The 23092-nt window shown below is 47.2% G+C and overlaps 1 protein-coding gene across 6 annotated transcripts in view; it reads right to left on the minus strand.

Annotated features, from left to right (window-relative positions):
- LOC110502144 (DNA-binding protein SATB2) overlaps window positions 1-23092 on the minus strand; it is a 74567-nt gene that overhangs the window by 14101 nt on the left and 37374 nt on the right. For all 6 annotated transcript variants that reach the window (XM_090216156.1, XM_090216155.1, XM_036959272.2 and 3 more), the window contains exons 3-9: window positions 22425-22628; window positions 8995-9121; window positions 6125-6248; window positions 3833-3935; window positions 2698-2748; window positions 1991-2580; window positions 586-798 (exon numbers count right to left, since the gene is read on the minus strand). In XM_090216156.1, the coding sequence (XP_090072282.1) occupies window positions 586-798; window positions 1991-2580; window positions 2698-2748; window positions 3833-3935; window positions 6125-6248; window positions 8995-9121; window positions 22425-22628 (1412 nt within the window). The remainder of the gene's footprint in view (window positions 1-585; window positions 799-1990; window positions 2581-2697; window positions 2749-3832; window positions 3936-6124; window positions 6249-8994; window positions 9122-22424; window positions 22629-23092) is intronic.

Here is a 23092-nt window from a genome sequence, read left to right on the forward strand (position 1 = left end):
CACCAATACTAACATCACAGACACACCAACCAATACTAACATCACAGACACACCAACCAATACTAACATCACAGACACACCAACCAATACTAACATCACAGACACACCAACCAATACTAACACCACAGACACACCAACCAATACTAACATCACAGACACACCAACACTAACACCACAGACACACCAACCAATAATAACATCACAGACACACCAACCAATACTAACATCACAGACACACCAATACTAACATCACAGACACACCAACCAATACTAACATCACAGACACACCAACCAATACTAACATCACAGACACACCAATACTAACATCACAGACACACCAACACTAACACCACAGACACCAACCAATACTAACATCACAGACACCAACCAAAGCAAACTCAAAGAAAACTTTCCAACATCCATACGAAAACTAAAACACAAAGACAACATGATCCATGAGGCACAAATACAGACAGACATCACACAGTCAACCAGACACACACAGGCCCTGCTGTAGGGGAGTTTTGTGGAGAGTGTTTACAGTAGTTTTGGGGATCGGTGGGTGGTGGGTGGAGGGCGGGGTACCTGAGAGAGGCGGGGGCCCCCGGGACTGGAGGTAGGGGTAGGGGGCAGGCCGACAGAGGGGTTGATGCTGCGCTCACGCTCCTCCTGGTAAATACGGTCTCTCTCCCCCTCAGGGAGGATGAGGAAGTTCTGCATGGCTTTGAGGTTGACCAGCAGGGACTGAGAGGCAGAGCGAGGGTCCTCCTCCTTCCGCAGAATCTCCGACAGCAGGCCCTGGTGCACACACACACGCACACGCACACACACGCACACGCACACACACGCCGCCAACGTATACTTTTAGAATGAGTGGCTTGCAGCTTGTATACACACACACTGTACTCACTCGCACGTACACACAAGCATGCAGACACACACACACCCTTCACCTGCTCTAAAGCTGTAACCTCCCACCCCTCACGTGGGCTCCATATTGGCTCTAATGGGGTGTGTGTGAATGCAGCAGGTGTGTGTACTGCTGGGAGGGCGGAGGAGGAAACTGAACTGGAACGGGGGAACACAGCAAGCTGTTACACCAGATTACCTCACTCATAACACTATACAGAGAGATGAAACTGTCTGAAACCCAGAGGAGAAACCAAATCAGAAAATATTGCTGCTAATTTGTCTCAAAGTCATCCCAATAATCCAAATATAATGCTATTGTATTGAATGGGACATCAGCCTTGATATTCCTTCCATCCTCTCACCCTGTGTCTTCAGTTCTTCAGCCCTTCCCTACCCTGCCCTGCCCTGCCCTGTGTGTGGCTAGACACTTTGTGGGTTTTCTGCCCTGTGTTCTGTTAAAGGCCATCCAAGTCTGGTTACCTGTGTTATGTTAACTGTATTACCTGTGTTCTGTTAGTCTGGTTACCTGTGTTCTGTTAGTCTGGTTACCTGTATTCTGTTAGTCTGGTTACCTGTATTCTGTTAGTCTGGTTACCTGTATTCTGTTAGTCTGGTTACCTGTGTTCTGTTAGTCTGGTTACCTGTATTCTGTTAACTTTATTACCTGTGTTCTGTTAGTCTGGTTACCTGTGTTCTGTTAACTGTATTACCTGTGTTCTGTTAGTCTGGTTAACTGTGTTCTGTTAGTCTGGTTACCTGTGTTCTGTTAACTGTATTACCTGTGTTCTGTTAGTCTGGTTATCTGTGTTCTGTTAACTGTATTACCTGTGTTCTGTTAGTCTGGTTACCTGTGTTCTGTTAGTCTGGTTACCTGTGTTATGTTAGTCTGGTTACCTGTGTTCTGTTAACTGTATTACCTGTGTTCTGTGAGTCTGGTTACCAGTGTTCTGTTAGTCTGGTTACCTGTGTTCTATTAGTCTGGTTACCTGTGTTCTGTTAGTCTGGTTACCTGTGTTCTGTTAGTCTGGTTACCTGTGTTCTGTTAGTCTGGTTACCTGTGTTCTGTTAGTCTGGTTACCTGTGTTCTGTTGAAGGCCACGCGGGCGAACACGGCCTGTGAGACGCTGGCCCTCTTCAGTTCATCCCTGACGTGCTGGTAGATATCAATGGAGACCTCCGCAGCAGACGGGTTGCTCCCAGGGTCCCCAGGGGCCCCTGCCTTGGAGGGGCGAGGGATAGGAGGGTGGTTGAGGAAATGCTGGTTGAGGGCCTGTGGATGCTGGTGGGCTAGCAGGCGGCTAACAGCTAGCTGCTGGTTGATGAGGTGAGCCATGGCTAGCTGCTGTCGAACCAGCTGAGGGCTGAGCTGGGGGGAGAGAAGCCCGCCTGGTCCGAGGAGAGGTTGGAGGGAGGTTGGAGGGCCGGGAGGGGGGACCTGGCCACGTAGGGGGGGGCTGTTGTGGTGCTGGCCATGGGGCGAGGGGGGGTGTTGTTGTTGGGATTGTTGTTGTTGTTGGGAGGGTTGGGAGGGGTTTTGGGGGTCCCCGGAGCCACCCTTGAGGAGAGCACCTCCACCCCCTCTGAGGTGGCTGAGCTGGATCAGGCTGGCCAGGTGGGGAGGGGGACGCTGGCCCAGGACATAGAAGTCTGCCAGGCTGTCTCTCTCCACTGGGGAAGGGAAAGGAAGGTGGGGAGGGGGAGATGAGTGTGGTGCTTATCTAACACCACGGGACAAATTCTAACTTCAGTTAACCATAGAAACAGTACAAACAGTAGATTCGTCACCTTTGATTTCAGAATGTTCTCTTCCTGGCCACATCTTCTCCTGATAGTCTCCTAGGAAATGAGAGCGAGAGATAGGGTGAGATGCAAAACACTTCACAACACACACATATACACATTCCTCTCCTCTACACCTATCTGCACTCCTCAACTATGACTGACAGGACAGCCAGCCATCGGGAGATCACCCATTCCTCTCCTCTACACCTATCTGCACTCCTCAACTATGACTGACAGGACAGCCAGCCAACGGGTGATCACCCATTCCTCTCCTCTACACCTATCTGCACTCCTCAACTATGACTGACAGGACAGCCAGCCAACGGGAGATCACCCATTCCTCTCCTCTACACCTATCTGCACACCTCAACTATGACTGACAGGACAGCTAATCTTGGTTGTGAAAGTTGTCACTGCCTGAATCTGTCCACGAGAGATTACTCTCTGGGTCCGCATCAGGAGGCTAGCGAGCGATCAGCATGTGTTTCTCCCTGCCAGTCAGAGGCCAGAACTAATAGTGGAGTGGCTGTGTAACCCAACACTGCATCAACTCACTCTGTCAGACACCCGCTGCCTCCTTCCACATCACTCTATTCTCCTCTGGTCTCTCTGGGGTTCAGGCAGGGTAATAATAGAGCTATGGGGGGGGGTGGGAGTATGTGTGTGTAATGGAGGACAAGGAGGCTGGAGAGGAGAGGAGAAATTGTCCCATGCAGGCTGTGTAATGGACAGACTGACAGACAGACAGACAGACAGACAGACAGACAGACAGACAGACGTGGGGGGGGACAGTGGTCTGTGTTGTACTGTAGGACCCCCTGTGGTTGTGGTTACACTGATGAGTCTGTGTGAATGGGGATGTCAGTTAACAGGCAACACTGAAGAGTCTGTGCGGCAGACTTTCAGACACCAGCGAGGGGTCAGCCCAGGACAGAACTGGGAATGGCCATTGGCCGCTAAGAGGCTGTCACTCAAATGGCTTGCCCAAATAAAGTACATGATAATCATTGTCTGTTTTAGGTTAGAGAAGGATAGGAGACAGTTTGTAAAGTGGCTGTGAGAAGGGGGTTGATATAAATGGTGTACAAGAGAAAATGGTCCATGCCAGCTGGAGATCCCAAGGGGTCACAAAAATCACCTTTGATTTTCTTATACTTCTTGTACCAGCGTCCAAACTCCTGGCATTTGGCAGTGGAGACATTGGCATAGTAGGAGCTGTTTACTATTGAGGAAATCATACTCTGGAGAGAGAGAGAGAGAGAGAGAGAGAGAGAGAGAGAGAGAGGGAGAGGGAGAGGGAGAGGGAGAGGGAGAGGGAGAGAGAGCGAGAGAGCGAGAGAGAGGTAGAGGGAGAGGGGATTGACTGGAGACAAATTTGCATGGTCGCTCACACACACACGATCATTGAAGAAGACGGACATACAGTGGGGCAAAAAAGTATTTAGTCAGCCACCAATTGTGCAAGTTCTCCCACTTAAAAAGATGAGAGAGGCCTGTAATTTTCATCATACACTTCAACTATGGCAGACAAATTGAGAAAAAAAATCCAGAAAATTACATTATAGGATTTTTTATGAATTTATTTGTAAATTATGGTGGAAAATAAGTATTTGGTCACCTACAAACAAGCAAGATTTCTGGCTCTCACAGACCTGTAACTTCTTCTTTAAGAAGCTCCTCTGTCCTCCACTCGTTACCTGTATTAATGGCACCTGTTTGAACTTGTTATCAGTATAAAAGACACCTGTCCACAACCTCAAACAGCCACACTCCAAACTCCACTATGGCCAAGACCAAAGAGCTGTCAAAGGACACCAGAAACAAAATTGTAGACCTTCACCAGGCTGGGAAGACTGAATCTGCAATAGGTAAGCAGCTTGGTTTGAAGAAATCAACTGTGGGAGCAATTATTAGGAAATGGAAGACATACAAGACCACTGATAATCTCCCTCGATCTGGGGCTCCACGCAAGATCTCACCCTGTGGGGTCAAAATGATCACAAGAACGGTGAGCAAAAATCCCAGAACCACACGGGGGGACCTAGTGAATGACCTGCAGAGAGCTGGGACCAAAGTAACAAAGCCTACCATCAGTAACACACTACGCCGCCAGGGACTCAAATCCTGCAGTGCCAGACATGTCCCCCTGCTTAAGCCAGTACATGTCCAGGCCCGTCTGAAGTTTGCTAGAGAGCATTTCGATGATCCAGAAGAAGATTGGGAGAATGTCATATGGTCAGGTGAAACAAAAATAGAACTTTTTGGTAAAAACTCAACTCGTCGTGTTTGGAGGACAAAGAATGCTGAGTTGCATCCAAAGAACACCATACCTACTGTGAAGCATGGGGGTGGAAATATCATGCTTTGGGGCTGTTTTTCTGCAAAGGGACCAGGACGACTGATCCTTGTAAAGGAAAGAATGAATAGGGCCATGTATCGTGAGATTTTGAGTGAAAACCTCCTTCCATCAGCAAGGGCATTGAAGATGAAACGTGGCTGGGTCTTTCAGCATGACAATGATCCCAAACACACCGCCCGGGCAACGAAGGAGTGGCTTCGTAAGAAGCATTTCAAGGTCCTGGAGTGGCCTAGCCAGTCTCCAGATCTCAACCCCATAGAAATCTTTGGAGGGAGTTGAAAATCCGTGTTGCCCAGCAACAGCCCCAAAACATCACTGCTCTAGAGGAGATCGGCATGGAGGAATGGGCCAAAATACCAGCAACAGTGTGTGAAAACCTTGTGAAGACTTACAGAAAATGTTTGACCTCTGTCATTGCCAACAAAGGGTATATAACAAAGTATTGAGATAAACTTTTGTTATTGACCAAATGCTTATTTTCCACCATAATTTGCAAATAAATTCATTAAAAATCCTACAATGGGATTTTCTGTATTTTCTCTTCTCATTTTGTCTGTCATAGTTGAAGTGTACCTATGATGAAAATTACAGGCCTCTCTCATCTTTTTAAGTGGGAGAACTTGCACAATTGGTGGCTGACTAAATACTTTTTTGCCCCACTGTATATCACCAGAGGAAGCCCCCCATGGAATTAAAACCCCTCAGCAGCCACACATGGCAGAGATCAACACCCTCTCATCCAGACAGCACAACACACTGATGAGGAATAGGCTTAGCCAGACATAAGGGCCCTGTTACCCTGTATTGCATTAAAAACAGGGCTATCTTCCACCCCAGGAATGAGACTGTCCCACTGGCCTCGGGCTAATTTTCCCTTGTTTCACACATGCATTATTTAACCTAGGACTAATGCTTTGTTTTGGGCAGTATGTAGTCTGTGCAAAAAAAGTTGATGCTGAACCTGCTTAGCCACAGAGGTTGTTAAGCCCCCCACCCACCAATTGTGAGAGAATTTAGCAGATCAGTGTAGTAATGGACTGTTGTGGAGGTTTGATAGGGCTGAAGTATTACCTGTGACAGTGGGCACTCCTTAGCCAGTGTGCTTTGGTTCATCTCCTTGAGAAGCTCCTTAAGAGCGTTCCTCACCGTGGCGTGGTTCCACTGCTCTGACGGAAGATCCTCCAGCTTGGCAAAGCTACAGAATGTTAAATGAAGTCAGTCACATACTTCCTGTCCTGGCGCTGGTTGCACCTAGCCTGGGTAAACTAGACTGAACACTCCATTCAGTCTGGTTTAACCAGGCTAGGTTGCACCAGCTTTGGGTAAATTCCTAACTACATCATACTGAATTTTTTAAGTCATAATTATTGTCAATAACTAGGGAATTGGAATGCACATTCATACACTATATATACAAAAGTATGTGGACACCCCTTGAAATGAGTGGATTACGCTATTTCAGCCACACTGTTATTGATTGGTGTATAAAATTGCTCAAACAGCCATGCAATCTCCATAGACAAACATTGGCAGTAGAATGGCCCGTACTGAAGAGCTCATTGAATTTCAACATGACACCGTCATAGGATGCCACCTTTCCAACAAGTCAGTTTGTCAAATGTCTGCCCCCGTCAACTGCATGTACTGTTATTGTGAAGTGGAAATGTCTAGGAGCAACAATGGCTCAGCCGCGAAGTGGTAGGCCACACAAGCTTCATGATTCATGGAGCGGGTTTTAATGGCCGAGCAGCCGCACACAAGTGTAAGATCACCATGCCAACCGTTGGCTGGAGTGGTGTAAAGCTCGGCGCCATTGGAAACGCGTTCTTTGGAGTAATGAATCACGTTTCATTTGGTGGAGGAGGAATAATGGTCTGGGGCTTTTTCATGGTTCGGGCCCCTTAGTTCCAGTGAAGGGAAATCTTAATGCTACAACGCTACAACAATAATGTTTACATATCTGGCATTACTCATCTCATATGTATATACTGTATTCTATACTATTCTACATTATCATAGTCACTTAGTAATGTTGACATATCTGGTATTTCTCATCTCATATGTATATACTGTATTCTATACTATTCTACTGTATCTTAGTCCGTTCTGCTCTGACATCACTCGTCCATATGTATATAGTCTTAATTCATTCCTACTTAGGTTTGTGTGTATTGGGTATATGTTGTGTAATTTGTTAGATATTACTTGTTAGATATTACTGCACTGTCGGAGCTAGAAGCACAAGCATTTTGCTACACCCGCAATAACATCTGCTAAACACGGGAATGTGACCAATAACATTTGATTTGATTTTAGTCTGACATTCTAGACGATTCTGTGCTTCCAACCTTTGTGGCAACAGTTTGGGGAAGGTCCTTTCCTGTTTCAGCATGACAATACCCCACAAAGCGAGGTCCATACAGAAATGGTTTGTCAAGATCGGTGTGGAAGAACTTGACTGGCCTGCACAGAGCCCTGACCTCAACTCCATCAAACACCTTTGGGATGAATTGGAACGCCGACTGCGAGCCAGGACTAATCACCCAACATCAGTTCCTGACCTTACTAATGGTCTTGTGGCTGAATGGAAGCAAGTCCCCGCAGCAATGTTCCAACAGTAGTGGAAAGCCTTCCCAGAAGAGTGGAGGCTGTTATAGCAGCAAATTGGGCACCAACTCCATATTAATGGCCATTATTTTGGAATGAGATGTTCGACGAGCAGGTGTCCACATACTTTTGGTCATGTCGTGAATCACATCCAGAGACTGTATTATTCCACAAACCACAAATGTATTTGCCTCAACTCCTATCAGTCACTGAGGGCAATACCGGTTGTCAGGTGAAACCATCACCATGGAGACAGATGTAAACTGTATTATTCCACAAACCACAAATGTATTTGCCTCAACTCCTATCAGTCACTGAGGGCAATACCGGTTGTCAGGTGAAACCATCACCATGGAGACAGATGTAAACAAAGCTGGATGGTATGCAACAACACAATACCGACCACAATCCACTCATCTGTAGTCTATCTATCTCCATTTATCAGGAACATCTTCACTCACTCTTTGGGAAACTGCAAGTTACTGCAATGAAAGCCCTTTGCAAGTTCCTGCAATGAAAGCCCTCTGCAAGTTACTGGTATGAAATTCATCTGCAAGTTACTGGTATGAAATCCATCTGCAAGTTACTGGTATGAAATCCATCTGCAAGTTACTGCAATGAAATCCATCTGCAAGTTACTAGTATGAAATCCATCTGCAAGTTACTGGTATGAAATCCATCTGCAAGTTACTGGCATGAAATCCCTTTGAGAGAGAAAGGCAGATAATAGATAAATCTCTGATGCTGGGATCTGGGCTAGCTGTCTCCTTGGATCACTCACAATTTTGATTTTAAACTTAATGTTCCACTATGGTAAACTGTTGAACTATGAGAATCTATTGTGAAAGTGTAGAATATGCCAAGATGAGATCAGTCCCCCAAAGGAACTCCATTCTGATTCAGTAACTCCAACTAATTCCAACTTCATTCCAACAGTTGGAATGTGTAGTGTAGTCTATCTCCAAAATCCATCTATTTCTAAACATTGAAAAATCCTTTCAATAAATTGTCACTGCGCGCTTATAAGCTGTGTAGCTAAAGCTGTATCTGAAAATCACATTTCATGAAGCTCCCGACAAACAGTTCTTGTGCTGATGTTGCTTCCAGAGGCAGTTTGGAACTCGGTTGTGAGTGATTTTACAAGCTACAAGCTTCAGCACTCAGTGGTCCCGTCCTGTGAGCTTGGTGCTCATAGACATCTCCACTTCACAATAACAGCACTTAAAATTGACCGGGGCAAGTCTAGCAGGGCAGACATTTGACGAACTGGCTTGTTGGAAAGGTGGCAAAGGTGGCCCCTACAGTAACACACACGCTGGGACACACACACACACCTCTGTAGCTGTATGTGGAGAGTGACCATGTGATAGACGTCCAACAGCATGTCAGCCACTGTGGCTTCAGGAGCGTCTGTTAGGAAGTGGATGGGCAGAGGGTTCCAATGGCCCACCTTGATGATGCCTGAGAGAGCGAGAGAGAGAGAGAGAGAGAGAGAGAGAGCGAGAGAGGTAATATAGAGGTCAACTTTACACACAGGTAATATAGAGGTCAACTTTACACACAGGTAATATAGAGGTCAACTTTACACACAGGTAATATAGAGGTCAACTTTACACACAGGTAATATAGAGGTAAACTTCACACACAGGTAATATAGAGAGGTAGATTCTGACATTTATCCACTTTTCTCCGAACGTCAAATTTAGATTTGTGCGTTTTTGATTAATTGATTGATTGATTTAAGCATTCAGTCCTGATGGTTAAGTTAAGGGTTAATGCTTGTGATATGGTTCAGTCCTGATGGTTAAGTTAAGGGTTAATGTTTGTGATATGGTTCAGTCCCGATGGTTAAGTTAAGGGTTAATGTTTGTGATAGGGTTCAGTCCTGAATGGTTAAGTTAAGGGTTAAGGTTTGTGATAGGGTTCAGTCCTGAATGGTTAAGTTAAGGGTTAAGGTTTGTGATAGGGTTCAGTCCTGATGGTTAAGTTAAGGGTTAAGGTTTGTGATATGGTTCAGTCCTGAATGGTTAAGTTAAGGGTTAAGGTTTGTGATAGGGTAAAAAAATGTCAACCTTGGGATTGAACACTCAACCTTTGATCCGGAGTTATGCGATTATTGATGGTAATAATGCTCACTGTTGCCCCTAGTGGACAGTTTTAAAGGCATTTCCCAATGTTCTCAGGACATGTACAGAAATCCAATTTCAAGTCAATCTTGAGCGATCTGTGCTAACAATGTGCCAGTTGGCACATGACTCCCTATCTGTCTGCCCGTCTGAGTCTGTGAACGTGTGTGTTTGCTGTCTGTGTTTGTGTTTACGTGCCCATGGATATCTGTCAAGGTGTATGTGTGTGAAGGTCTTTCTCTCCCAGTGTAGCAGTTCATTCAGCAAGGCTGTAAAGCAGACAGAGGGAACAACAGATAAAACCTTATCTAATAGAATCTTATCAGCTATGGAAGAGACAACCAACCAGCTAGCCCAATCCCCCCCCCCCCTCACACACACACACACACACACACACACACACACACACACACACCTGGTCTGCCACTAGTCTTTTATAGCAGGGGAGAAGAGCAGAAGACGTCAACGCAGCAGACAGACAAGACAGTGTGTGAGGGGGTAACTCGTCAACCCACTCACTAATACCTGCAATAAAACAGGTCAATGATTGTTTGATCTACCCAAATTGAAGGGCGTAAAAGAGGCGCTCGTTGTGTGAGGGATGGGTGGGATGGGCTGGGCTAACAGGGTGATAAAAGTGAACTTTTCTATAGAATAGATTTGTCAGCGTTGGGAGAGATCCCCTAACCCCTGCCCCCACTAATCCAGAGGTGCAGGCTTTTGTTACTGCCCAGCATTTTTTTTAAATACCTTCCGTACAATTTACCACTATATTGCAGGCTTTAGTTACAGCCCAGCCTTAAAACACAAAAAATGACCTGTAGTATAATTGACCACTATATTGCAGGCTTTAGTTACAGCCAAGCCTTAAAACACAAAAAATGACCTGTAGTATAATTGACCACTATATTGCAGGCTTTGGTTACAGCCCAGTCTTAAAACACAAAAAAATGACCTGTAGTATAATTGACCACTATATTGCAGGCTTTAGTTACAGCCCAGCCTTAAAACACAAAAAATGACCTGTAGTATAATTGACCACTATATTGCAGGCTTTAGTTACAGCCCAGCCTTAAAACACAAAAAATGACCTGCAGTATAATTGACCACTATATTGCCTGAGAGACGAAGACTGTCTAATGTTGCTCGTGGCTGTCATCATTCACCAGAGAAAAAAGACTAAATATGCACATCCAACTGCAGGACAGAAGAACATATCAAAGAAGAAAGGTATGCTCTTAACTCTATTATGTTCCAATGGTGATTTAATCACACACACAAACAAAGACAATGTTCCCGAGTTGGATCTTCGTCAGATCATTATTCCCCCGACAGTAACAGGCTGACTACACCGCTCGCGTCACGTGCGTGAGTGTTGCAAAATACATTTTGAAATGTATGTTATTCAATTATTGCACCCACACTGCTCGCGCGCACCAACGAGCGTCTGCGTTGCCAAGGGATAAAATAGAAGTCAGTTCTATTTCTGACGCAGATCGCGCTGCAAGTCCTGCCTCTCCCATCTCCTCATTGGTTAATAGAAGCAGGTACCCACGTGCCATCTCCTCATTGGTTATACCCATGTGGGTGACTGAAAGACGAACGAGGTCAGTGGCAGTAATGCACCTCATTTATGAAAGTTGCCAATCGCAATATAAAGTCAAGAGAAAAAAAACCCTGGAAGGAGCAGAGATGACTAGAAACAATTCGGTTGACCGTTTTATGTGTGGATTAATTGGTGGAGTAGAGGACCTTGTGCATGTCAGGTAAAATAACCACTCAATGTTTATATCCCAGGACAAACTATCTAGTAACAACAAGCTAGCTAAAAATGACAAATTAGCTAGCAACAACAAGCTAGCTAAAAATTACAAATTAGCTAGCAACAACAAGCTAGCTAAAAAGGACAAATTATCTAGCAACAACAAGCTAGCTAAAGAGGACAAATTAGCTAGCAACAACAAACTAGCTAAAAAGGACAAATTATCTAGCAACAACAAGCTAGCTAAAAAGGACAAATTAGCTAGCAACAACAAGCTAGCTAAAAAGGACAAATTAGCTAGCAACAACAAGCTAGCTAAAAAGGACAAATTAGCTAGCAACAACAAGCTAGCTAAAAAGGACAAATTAGCTAGCAACAGCAAGCAAATGCTTTTCAACCTGTCCCCAAATTAATATAATTGGTTCAGAGTTTGTTTTGATATTTTAACCTGCGTGTCGTGATCGCGTTTAGTGTAGGGGGACAAAATACATGTATGCACGATGGCGCAGCTGGTTTGGGTTCTGTGTAAGAGTTAGAGCAGAGAATAAAGAGATACATCAGTGGAGGCTGCTGACGGCTCATAATAATGTCTGGAATGGAGTATATGGAACGGTATCAAACACATACAACCCCATGGACTCCATTCCAGACATTATTATGAGCCGTTCTCCCCTCAGCAGCCTCCACTGAGATACATTATGTCTGATGGTTTGTCCTTCAACACTTTAACACCACATTATACACTGTCCTTCTCTGGAGTTTCTGGCTGTTCCTTCATTTTGGATCAAAGGCTGTGTCCATCGACAACCTCAATCTACAAACAGAGATAATGAGTGTTGAAGGAGATGGAGAATATCTGTGTAAGATGTTAGGTACAAATAGCAAGAACACACACACACACACACACACACACACACACACACACGGCCTTCCTGAGACTCTGGCTGGCTGGAGCTGTGAAAAGTAAACAATGCTAATTGCATTACTATCCTCTAAATGAGATCCAGACAGGGCCTGGACAGATCCCGTCTCTCTCTCTCTCTCTCTCCCTTCTCCCATCCCCCTCTTCTCTCTCTCTCCCTCTGTCTTCCTCTTACTGGCTGTAGAAGCTCTACATAGATCTAACAGGGATGCTGTCTCACACACACACCGACACAAACACAGAGCCACGTTTGTACATACGCGTGCACACAGAGCTAAATGTAATAGTCAAACAGCTCCAGTGTCATGCAAAACACATTTACTTCCTATTCTTTCAAAAATATGTGTTAGACTGAGTTGGGTTAAATGACCCAATCTTTCCGTCCCAGCAAGAGGCTGCGTTTCGTTTTCTAGCGTTTCCTCCTCTACTAACAATGTATCTGTGGACAGACACAGTAGATTCCCCAGATACTAAATTAAAGAGGAAAAGCTATGAAGACAGTTTGTGTATAACTGCCCTCTCTCCTCCTTAATCCCTTCACCCTCCTCCTCCCTCTCTCCTTCTCGGTTTCCTTTCTCTCTCCTCTCTCTGTGTGCTTTCTGTTTATATAGCTCAGTTAGCTTTAATTTGGAAGAACTGTCTGTTTTCCTCATTGTGTGTCTCATTGTGCAGTGGAGGGTAAAGGCTGGCTGGTTAGGGGGCCTATGGACAGAGGAGGGTATTTGCTGGCTGGCTAGAGGGCCTGGGGACAGTGGAGGGTATAGACTAGGGGGCCTAGGGACAGTGGAGAGTATAGGCTAGGGGGCCTAGGGACAGTGGAGGGTATAGGCTAGGGGGCCTAGGGACAGTGGAAGAGATATGCTGGCTGGCTAGGGGGCCTAGGGACAGTGGAGAGGAGGGCTGGCTGGCTAGGGTGCCTGGGGACAGTGAAGGAGATATGCTGGCTGGCTAGGGGGCCTAGGGGCAGTGGAGGGTATAGGCTGGCTGGCTAAGGGACCTAGGGGCAGTGGAGGGTATAGGCTGGCTGGCTAGGGGACCTAGGGGCAGTGGAGGGTATAGGCTGGCTGGCTAGGGGACCTAGGGACAGAGGAGGGTATAGGTTGGTTGGGTAGGAGACCTAGGGGCAGTGGAGGGTATAGGTTGGTTGGCTAGGGGACCTAGGGGCAGTGGAGGGTATAGGCTGGGGGGCCTGTGGACAGTGGAGGGTATAGGCTAGGGGGCCTGTGGACAGTGGAGGGTATAGGCTAGGGGGCCTAGGAACAGTGTAGGGTATTGGCTGGCTAGGGGACCTAGGGGCAGTGGAGGGTATAAGCTGGCTGGATAGGGGACCTAGGGGCAGTGGAGGGTATAGGCTGGCTGGCTAGGGGACCTAGGGACAGAGGAGGGTATAGGTTGGTTGGGTAGGAGACCTAGGGGCAGTGGAGGGTATAGGCTGGCAGGTTAAGGGGCCTAGGGTCATTGGGGGGTATAGGCTGGCTGGCTAGGGGGCCTAGGGGCAGTGGAGGGTATAGGCTGGCTGGCTAGGGGACCTAGGGGCAGTGGAGGGTATAGGCTGGCTGGCTAGGGGACCTAGGGGCAGTGGAGGGTATAGGCTGGCTGGCTAGGGGACCTAGGGACAGAGGAGGGTATAGGTTGGTTGGGTAGGAGACCTAGGGGCAGTGGAGGGTATAGGCTGGCAGGTTAAGGGGCCTAGGGTCATTGGAGGGTATAGGCTGGCTGGCTAGGGGACCTAGGGGCAGTGAAGGGTATAGGCTGGCTGGCTAGGGACAGTAGAGGGTATAGGCTTGCTGGCTAGGGGACCTAGGGACAGAGGAGGGTATAGGCTGGCTGGCTAGGGGACCTAGGGTCATTGGAGGGTTTAGGTTGGTTGGCTAGGAGACCTGTGGACAGAGGAGGGTATAGGCTGGCAGGTTAAGGGGCCTAGGAACACGGGAGGGTATAGGCTAGGGGGCCTAGGGACAGTGGAGGGTATAGGCTAGGGTGCCTGGGGACAGTGGAGGGTATAGGCTAGGGGGCCTATGGACAGTGGAGGGTATAGGCTAAGGTGCCTGGGGACAGTGGAGGGTATAGGCTGACTGGTTAAGGGGCCTAGAAACAGTGGAGGGTATAGGCTAGGGGGCCTAGGGACAGTGGAGGGTATAGGCTAGGGTGCCTGGGGACAGTGGAGGGTATAGGCTAGGGGGCCTAGGGACAGTGGAGGGTATAGGCTAGGGTGCCTGGGGACAGTGGAGGGTATAGGCTAGGGGGCCTAGGGACAGTGGAGGGTATAGGCTAGGGTGCCTGGGGACAGTGGAGGGTATAGGCTAGGGGGCCTGTGGACAGTGGAGAGTATAGGCTAGGGGGCCTAGGAACAGTGGAGGGTATAGGCTAGGGGGCCTGTGGACAGTGGAGAGTATAGGCTAGGGGGCCTAGGAACAGTGGAGGGTATAGGCTAGGGTGCCTGGGGACAGTGGAGAGTATAGGCTAGGGGGCCTGGGGACAGTGGAGGGTATAGGCTAGGGTGCCTGGGGACAGTGGAGAGTATAGGCTAGGGGGCCTGGGGACAATGGAGGGTATAGGCTAGGGTGCCTGGGGACAGTGGAGGGTATAGGCTAGGGGGCCTGGGGACAGTGGAGGGTATAGGCTAGGGGGCCTGGGGACAGTGGAGGGTATAGGCTAGGGGGCCTGGGGACAGTGGAGGGTATAGGCTAGGGTGCCTGGGGACAGTGGAGAGTATAGGCTAGGGGGCCTGGGGACAGTGGAGGGTATAGGCTAGGGTGCCTGGGGACAGTGGAGGGTATAGGCTAGGGGCCTAGGGACAGTGGAGGGTATAGGCTAGGGTGCCTGGGGACAGTGGAGAGTATAGGCTAGGGGGCCTGGGGACAGTGGAGGGTATAGGCTAGGGTGCCTGGGGACAGTGGAGGGTATAGGCTAGGGGCCTAGGGACAGTGGAGGGTATAGGCTAGGGGCCTAGGGACAGTGGAGGGTATAGGCTAGGGTGCCTGGGGACAGTGGAGGGTATAGGCTAGGGGCCTAGGAACAGTGGAGGGTATAGGCTAGGGTGCCTGGGGACAGTGGAGGGTATAGGCTAGGGGCCTAGGGACAGTGGAGGGTATAGGCTAGGGGGCCTGGGGACAGTGGAGGGTATAGGCTAGGGGGCCTAGGGACAGTGGAGGGTATAGGCTAGGGGGCCTAGGAACAGTGGAGGGTATAGGCTAGGGGGCCTAGGGACAGTGGAGGGTATAGGCTAGGGGGCCTAGGGACAGTGGAGGGTATAGGCTAGGGGGCCTAGGAACAGTGGAGGGTATAGGCTAGGGGCCTAGGAACAGTGGAGGGTATAGGCTAGGGGGCCTGGGGACAGTGGAGGGTATAGGCTAGGGGGCCTGGGGACAGTGGAGGGTATAGGCTAGGGGCCTAGGAACAGTGGAGGGTATAGGCTAGGGGGCCTGGGGACAGTGGAGGGTATAGGCTAGGGTGCCTGGGGACAGTGGAGGGTATAGGCTAGGGTGCCTGGGGACAGTGGAGGGTATAGGCTAGGGGGCCTAGGAACAGTGGAGGGTATAGGCTAGGGGGCCTGGGGACAGTGGAGGGTATAGGCTAGGGTGCCTAGGGACAGTGGAGGGTATAGGCTAGGGGGCCTGGGGACAGTGGAGGGTATAGGCTAGGGGGCCTGGGGACAGTGGAGGGTATAGGCTAGGGGGCCTGGGGACAGTGGAGAGTATAGGCTAGGGGTTCTAGGAACAGTGGAGGGTATAGGCTAGGGGGCCTGGGGACAGTGGAGGGTATAGGCTAGGGGCCTAGGAACAGTGGAGGGTATAGGCTAGGGGGCCTAGGAACAGTGGAGAGTATAGGCTAGGGGCCTGGGGACAGTGGAGAGTATAGGCTAGGGGGCCTGGGGACAGTGGAGGGTATAGGCTAGGGGGCCTGGGGACAGTGGAGGGTATAGGCTAGGGTGCCTGGGGACAGTGGAGGGTATAGGCTAGGGGCCTAGGGACAGTGGAGGGTATAGGCTAGGGGCCTGGGGACAGTGGAGGGTATAGGCTAGGGGCCTGGGGACAGTGGAGGGTATAGGCTAGGGGGCCTGGGGACAGTGGAGGGTATAGGCTAGGGTGCCTGGGGACAGTGGAGGGTATAGGCTAGGGTGCCTGGGGACAGTGGAGGGTATAGGCTAGGGGGCCTAGGAACAGTCAGATGAGTCTAGATCAACTAACACAGTGAATATGTAGGAGCATGGACGTGCACTCGCAGCTACAGACACACATACTCCCATGCACACGGGCGCACACAAAACACACATAAGTATTCATACACATGCATAGCAGTGGTGTATTCATTATTAATGAATCCGTTTTGTTCCCTTGTTATGTGGCTCCTGCTTCATGTCCATATGTAAAAGTAGAAATCATTGTTCCAATTTCCACATAAACATTCTGACTCCCAAAGACGTCCCTTCATGTGGCCAACTGGTGGCTTGTGCCAATGTGTGTCCATCCACACGAACATGTCGGCTTTTCCTCTCATTTTATCACACACACACACACACACACACACACACACACACACAATCCAGTGGAACAAGGCTTAAGCGATGCTGCAGGCTAGCTGCACACACAGAGCTCCTCATTCCAAACTGGTTCCAGGTTGCGCAGCCCCTCAGGCCCCCGATGCCCTTGGCACACACCATGGGAAACCCCACATGCATGAGTCACACAGCCTCTCTACTGTACAACCTCTCTACTGTACAACCTCTCTACTGTACAACCTCTCTACTGTACATCATCATAGCCAAACGCAGAACTCCTATTCATCTGTCTGTCTGGATAAGTGGACACAACAGTGAGGGGGAAAAATACATTCTGCCATTACTGGGCTAGAGTGTGTGACAGAGAAGGTAGAAGTTACCCCTAACCACTGATACAAGGTCAGATATGTATTTATTTATCTGAAGAAGGGTTAAGGTTAAGAGGTAATGGTTAAAGGTAATCTGATCCTAGATCTGTGGTTAGGGGTAACTTCTGCCTCAAATGTGAGTGACAGGCCTTCTATTCACAACACGCCTACGTAGTCCTACTCACTCCTATTCACTCCTATTCACTCCTATTCACTCCTATTCACAGCCTATTCACCCCTATTCACTCCTATTCACTCATATTCACTCCTATTCACAGCATATTCACTCCTGTTCACTCCTATTCCCAGCCTATTCATAGCCTATTCACTCCTATCCACCGCCTATTCACTCCTGTTCACAGCCTATTCGCTCCTATTCACCACCTATTCACTCCTATTCACAGCCTATTCATAGTCTATTCACTCCTATTCGCCGCCTATTCACTCCTATTCACCGCCTATTCATTTCTATTCCCTCCTATTCCCAGCCTATTCACCCCTATTCACTCCTATTCTCTCCTATTCACAGCATATTCACTCATGTTCACTCCTATCCACCGCCTATTCACTCCTGTTCACAGCCTATTCACTCCTATCCACCGCCTATTCACTCCTATTCACAGCCTATTCACTCCTATTCACAGCCTATTCACTCCTATTGACAGCATATTCATTCATATTCACAGCCTATTCATTCCTATTCATAGCCAATTCACCGCATATTCCCTCCTATTCACTCCTACTTGCAGTCTATTCCCTCCTTTTCACAGCCTATTCACTCCTATTCCCAGCCTATTCACTCCTATTCACAGCCTATTCGGAGGGGTTGGGTTATATGCGGAAGACACGTTTCAGTTGAATGCATTCAGTTGTACAACTGACTAGGTATCCCCCCTTCCTTTATTCACTCCTATTCCCAGCCTATTCACTCCTATTCATAGCCAATTCACCGCATATTCCCTCCTATTCACAGCCTATTCACAGCCTATTCAGTCCTATTCACAGCCTATTCCCAGCCTATTCACTCCTATTCCCAGCCTATTCACTCCTATCCACAGCCTATTCACAGCCTATTCACAGCCTATTCACTCCTATTCACAGCCTATTCACAGCTTATTCACAGCCTATTCACAGCCTATTCACAGCCTATTCACTCCTATTCACAGCCCAGTCAGTTGGACATCCCCTAAAATAAAAATAAACGTTTGTCCTGTATATCTCTCTGACCCTGTAACGTGGCAGCAGGGCAACGATCAAACTCTCCTCTCTTCCTCTCCTATCTAAGGCCTACAATATGGACGGCCGGCCACCATAAAATGCCTTATGCCTTAAAGGGGATACTTCCGGATTTTGGCAATGAGTCAGATGAACTTGTGGACGCCATTTTTATGACTGAAAGTTAATGGGTGTCTATGCTAGAAGATACCCATAGACTTCCAGTCCTAAAGATGGTGTCCACTAGTTCATCTGACTGTGGGGAAGTAGATAAAGGGCCTCACTGCCAAAATACCCAAGTATCACTTTAAAGTACAGGTCTGTCCCTTCCATTGTATAAAAGCCTTCAGACCCTTATAATTGAAATAAACAATATGCACCAGTTAATTACTAGCTGGGTCTAATTAAAGACACTTTAAATACACCACTGGGACACAAGTATGCAGGACACAATTCAAACAGGGAGAAAATAGCCCGGACTCTGTGTAATTTTGGTCGGTGACCACAGAGGATATTTTTTATAATTTAAGCCAGAAATGATTCCTTTAACATAAACACTTATTTAAAAAAAAATACAAAGAAGTTTTCATTTGAGGAGGAGGAGAGAATGGGGGAGGGGTGTTGTGGGTCAGTGTGTGTGTGTGTGTGAGTGTGTTATTTGCTTTTCGTGTCTATTTTTGGGTCAGTGCGTGCAACTCTATGAGTGTGTGAGTGTGTGTGTACTGTCTATGCGTGTGCACAACTGTTTGTCTTTTGTGTGTGTGTGTGTGTGTGTGTGTGTGTGTGTGTGTGTGTGTGTGTGTGTGTGTGTGTGTGTGTGTGTGTGTGTGTGTGTGTGTGTGTGTATGTGTGTGTGTGTGTGTGTGCGTGTGTGTATTATAACTCAGACTGACTGAGGGTTAAACTGTGTGACTGGGGTGTTGTGTTACTGCTGCTGCTCCGGTCACAGTTTGTTTGCTGCTGTTGTGATGTCTGGTTTAGTCTGGCTTTGAACAGCCTGGAGGTTAATTGGAGTGTATTGATGTTGACAGGGGACCACTGTGGCCTGCTGTTTTAGAGGGACTGATGAGAGAGAGGCCTCCACTGATACTTGGCACACACATCTAGGCTACAACTACTAGCTAGTAATGACATTCATTTGCATACCATGGCAAATGTTTTACTTTTCAGGCAGTAAATATTATACTTTAAAAAAAAATGTTTACCCCTTTTTTCAGAATATCCAATTGGTAGTTACAGTCTTGTCTCATCACTGCAACTCCCTTATGGACTTGGGAGAGGCGAAGGTCGAGAGCCATTCGTCCTCCGAAACACAACCCTTGCCAAGCCGCACTGCTTATTGACACACTGCTTACTTAACCGGGAAGCCAGCCGCACCAATGTGTCGGAGGAAACACCGAATGACTGGCGACTGAAGTCAGCTGGCAGGCGCCTGGCCACTACAAAGAGTCGCTAGAGCACGATGAGACAAGGACATCCCGGCCGGCCAAACCCTCGCCTAACCCGGACAATGCTGGGCCTATAGTACGACGCCTCATGGGTCTCCCGGTCGACTGTGACACAGCCTGGGATGGAACCCGGGTCTGTAGTGACGCCTCCAGCACCGCTGAGAGAGCAGACTTTTAAAGAGATACAACGGGGAAACACAGAATATGTGAGCAGCATTACTGACTGTAATTTGCAGTAACAGTCTGATTATTGATTGTTAAACCTACGACAACAAAAATACATCCCCGTTACCGTCACCTTGTTTAAAATAACATTTAGTGTACATTTTCATATCAAACGGAGGATATAGTTAATTGCTGTCTATTTGCACACAGTAGTTATTATCTAAACAATTCAAAGAAAGTCATCAAATGAAAAGTACCACCCACTGACCAACTGTGGCTTTGGGCAGAGACTCCCGTTAACCTCACTACCTTCAGACAATAAATACACTAGAAATATAGGTTGAACAGGGAATAAAGGTCATTGGTTAGTTAATGGCCTTATTCAGAGCTGGGAACTAGGGTCAGGATTTTCCCTGGCAAGGAACATTTTTATTTGACCTTTATTTAACTAGGCAAGTCAGTTAAGAACAAATTCTTATTTACAATGACGGCCTAGGAACAGTGGGTTAACCCACACACACAGAGACTGAGAAGAGTTTATTCAAAGGGTAATAATAGTTGTTGACCTTGAGGCAGTAAACAGGGATTACCTGTGATGTACACATTTGTCTTACACACATGCACACACACACGTCTGTTACGATGTGTTGGTGTACTGTATGACGTGAGCTCTCTCACGTACGTCTCACAACATGACGTGAGATTTGTCAGGTCAAACTAGAACTGACATTATATGATATCTGATATCAGAGCATCTCCACTTTATAGTAGACAGTGATCAATTTAGTGGCGTATCTTGATGCATCCCAATAGTACTGCAAAAAATACTGCATACATGCATTTTTTTATCTGACACACAGGGGCAACAGTACAATTATTGTCTAATTCCGTTAATAGCCCCTAAGAATCCAGACTGTTTTAACATAAGGAAAGAGTTATAGAGGTTGTGTCATTGTAGCCACTGACAGAGACATCAAAAGAAGCAGATTCACACACTATTTCAGTCTAAGTCCATGTACAGATGTAGGATCTTAATTTGAGCCAGTTTGCTACAGCAGGAAAATAACCCGCAGCAACAGGAAATGCAAATGATTGTGTGGATGATAATTCATGGATTTTATTTGTAACGGTTGATACATTTTTCATTTGGGCAAATCAAGTTGGACATTTTAAAGTGGACATTACAAACTCTAGAAGCCTTTTGAAACCTGTGCAGGAAAATCCTCAGCAACAAAAGAGTGATCAAATGAAGCTCCTACATCTGTATGTCAGCTGCCTGGTTGTGTCTATTGTTACCATATATCAACGTGAAGCAACTCCCCCAGATAGAATGTTCTACATACTTTAGTGAACACAAGTAAACTGCACTGTCCTCTTGGCGATGGTAACCATGTGTGCAACAATAAATTACACAGCTATTATGTTTCTCCCCTAGACCTCTCTCATAAACATTCTCACACACACACACACACACACACCACACATTAAAGCATGTGCATATACTTAGACAAATTTAGTCGCACACATATTATTTTGGCCTCTTGGAGGAACTAGACTCATTTCTTTCCAACTCTTTTGTTCTTTGTTTAACAAGTTTCTCTTTGGTTGTGTTTTTCAAACATTCTTTACTCAGCCTGAGAGCTCATAACATCATACAGAAGTGTTTCGTCTGGCTAGCATCCCGGCCAGTGAATTAGTGCTGTGCTGTCCTCTGACTCTTTTCTAACAGGTTGTAGCACAATCTCAAACTCAGTACCAGGTGAAAGCTTTGTTTTGTCCTCTGTAGCTCAGTTGGTAGAGCGTGGTACTTGTAGCGCCAGGGTAGTGGGTTCGATTCCCGGGACCAGCCATACATAAAGTGCATTACACACATGACTGTACGTCACTTTGGATAAAAGTGTCTGCTAAATGGCATATTTTATTTTGGCTGATAGAGCCTTTGTGTCTGGTGTTTAGTGGAGAAGTGCTCAGTTCAAGTGTTTGGGGTTATGGATGGTGTTTAGTGAAGAAGTGCTCAGTTCAAGTGTTTGGGGTTATGGATGGTGTTTAGTGGAGAAGTGCTCAGTTCAAGTGTTTGGGGTTATGTATGGTGTTTAGTGGAGAAGTGCTCAGTTCAAGTGTTTGGGGTTATGGATGGTGTTTAGTGGAGAAGTGCTCAGTTCAAGTGTTTGGGGTTATGGATGGTGTTTAGTGGAGAAGTGCTCAGTTCAAGTGTTTGGAGTTATGGATGTTGTTTAGTGGAGGCTACAGTACTCACCCTGGGCCTGAGCAGCAGAGCTGTGGGAGTACCCCAGGGCCTGCAGGGCCGTCTCCACCAGCTGGTTGAAGAGGATGTCTTTCCTGACCAGGACAAACTCAGCATGCTCCTCCCTGTGGCCCTCGCTCCTCTCCACCTCCTCACGCTGCATCCCTCCGTCCGGCCCTGCCTGCTCCACCACACAGAATACTGGGATCATCAGACCTGGGGGAGGGAGATCAGAACGTTAGGCAAAATAAACAACAGGCTAAGCGAGTACAATGTTAGGTCTAATTACGTAGAATGCTGCTGACTTGGGTGGCTGTTAAATCACCTGTTGTGTATACTGATAGGATTCCAAACAATGCAAAGATGTAAAGTCACCAATCTAACAGCAAGGAAATCCTTAAGATTAGAGGTAATACTAGAAGAATGGATATCCAAAGACATTATAAAAAAAGAACCTAGAAAAAAATCTAGGTGTCTAATAAATTTAAAAGCTTCACACTGTTTTCCACAACTATCTATTCATAACTATCACTATCTATTCCATAACTATCTATTGTCACGACTTCTGCCGAAGTCGGTCCCTCTCCTTGTTCGGGCGGTGTTCGGCGGTCGACGTCACCGACCTTCTAGCCATCGCTGATCCTCTTTTCATTTTCCTTTGGTTTTGTCTTCCATCACAC

This window comes from Oncorhynchus mykiss, chromosome 22 (assembly GCF_057628025.1).
Source record: "Oncorhynchus mykiss isolate SJ-2025 chromosome 22, ASM5762802v1, whole genome shotgun sequence".
Taxonomy (NCBI): domain Eukaryota; kingdom Metazoa; phylum Chordata; class Actinopteri; order Salmoniformes; family Salmonidae; genus Oncorhynchus; species Oncorhynchus mykiss.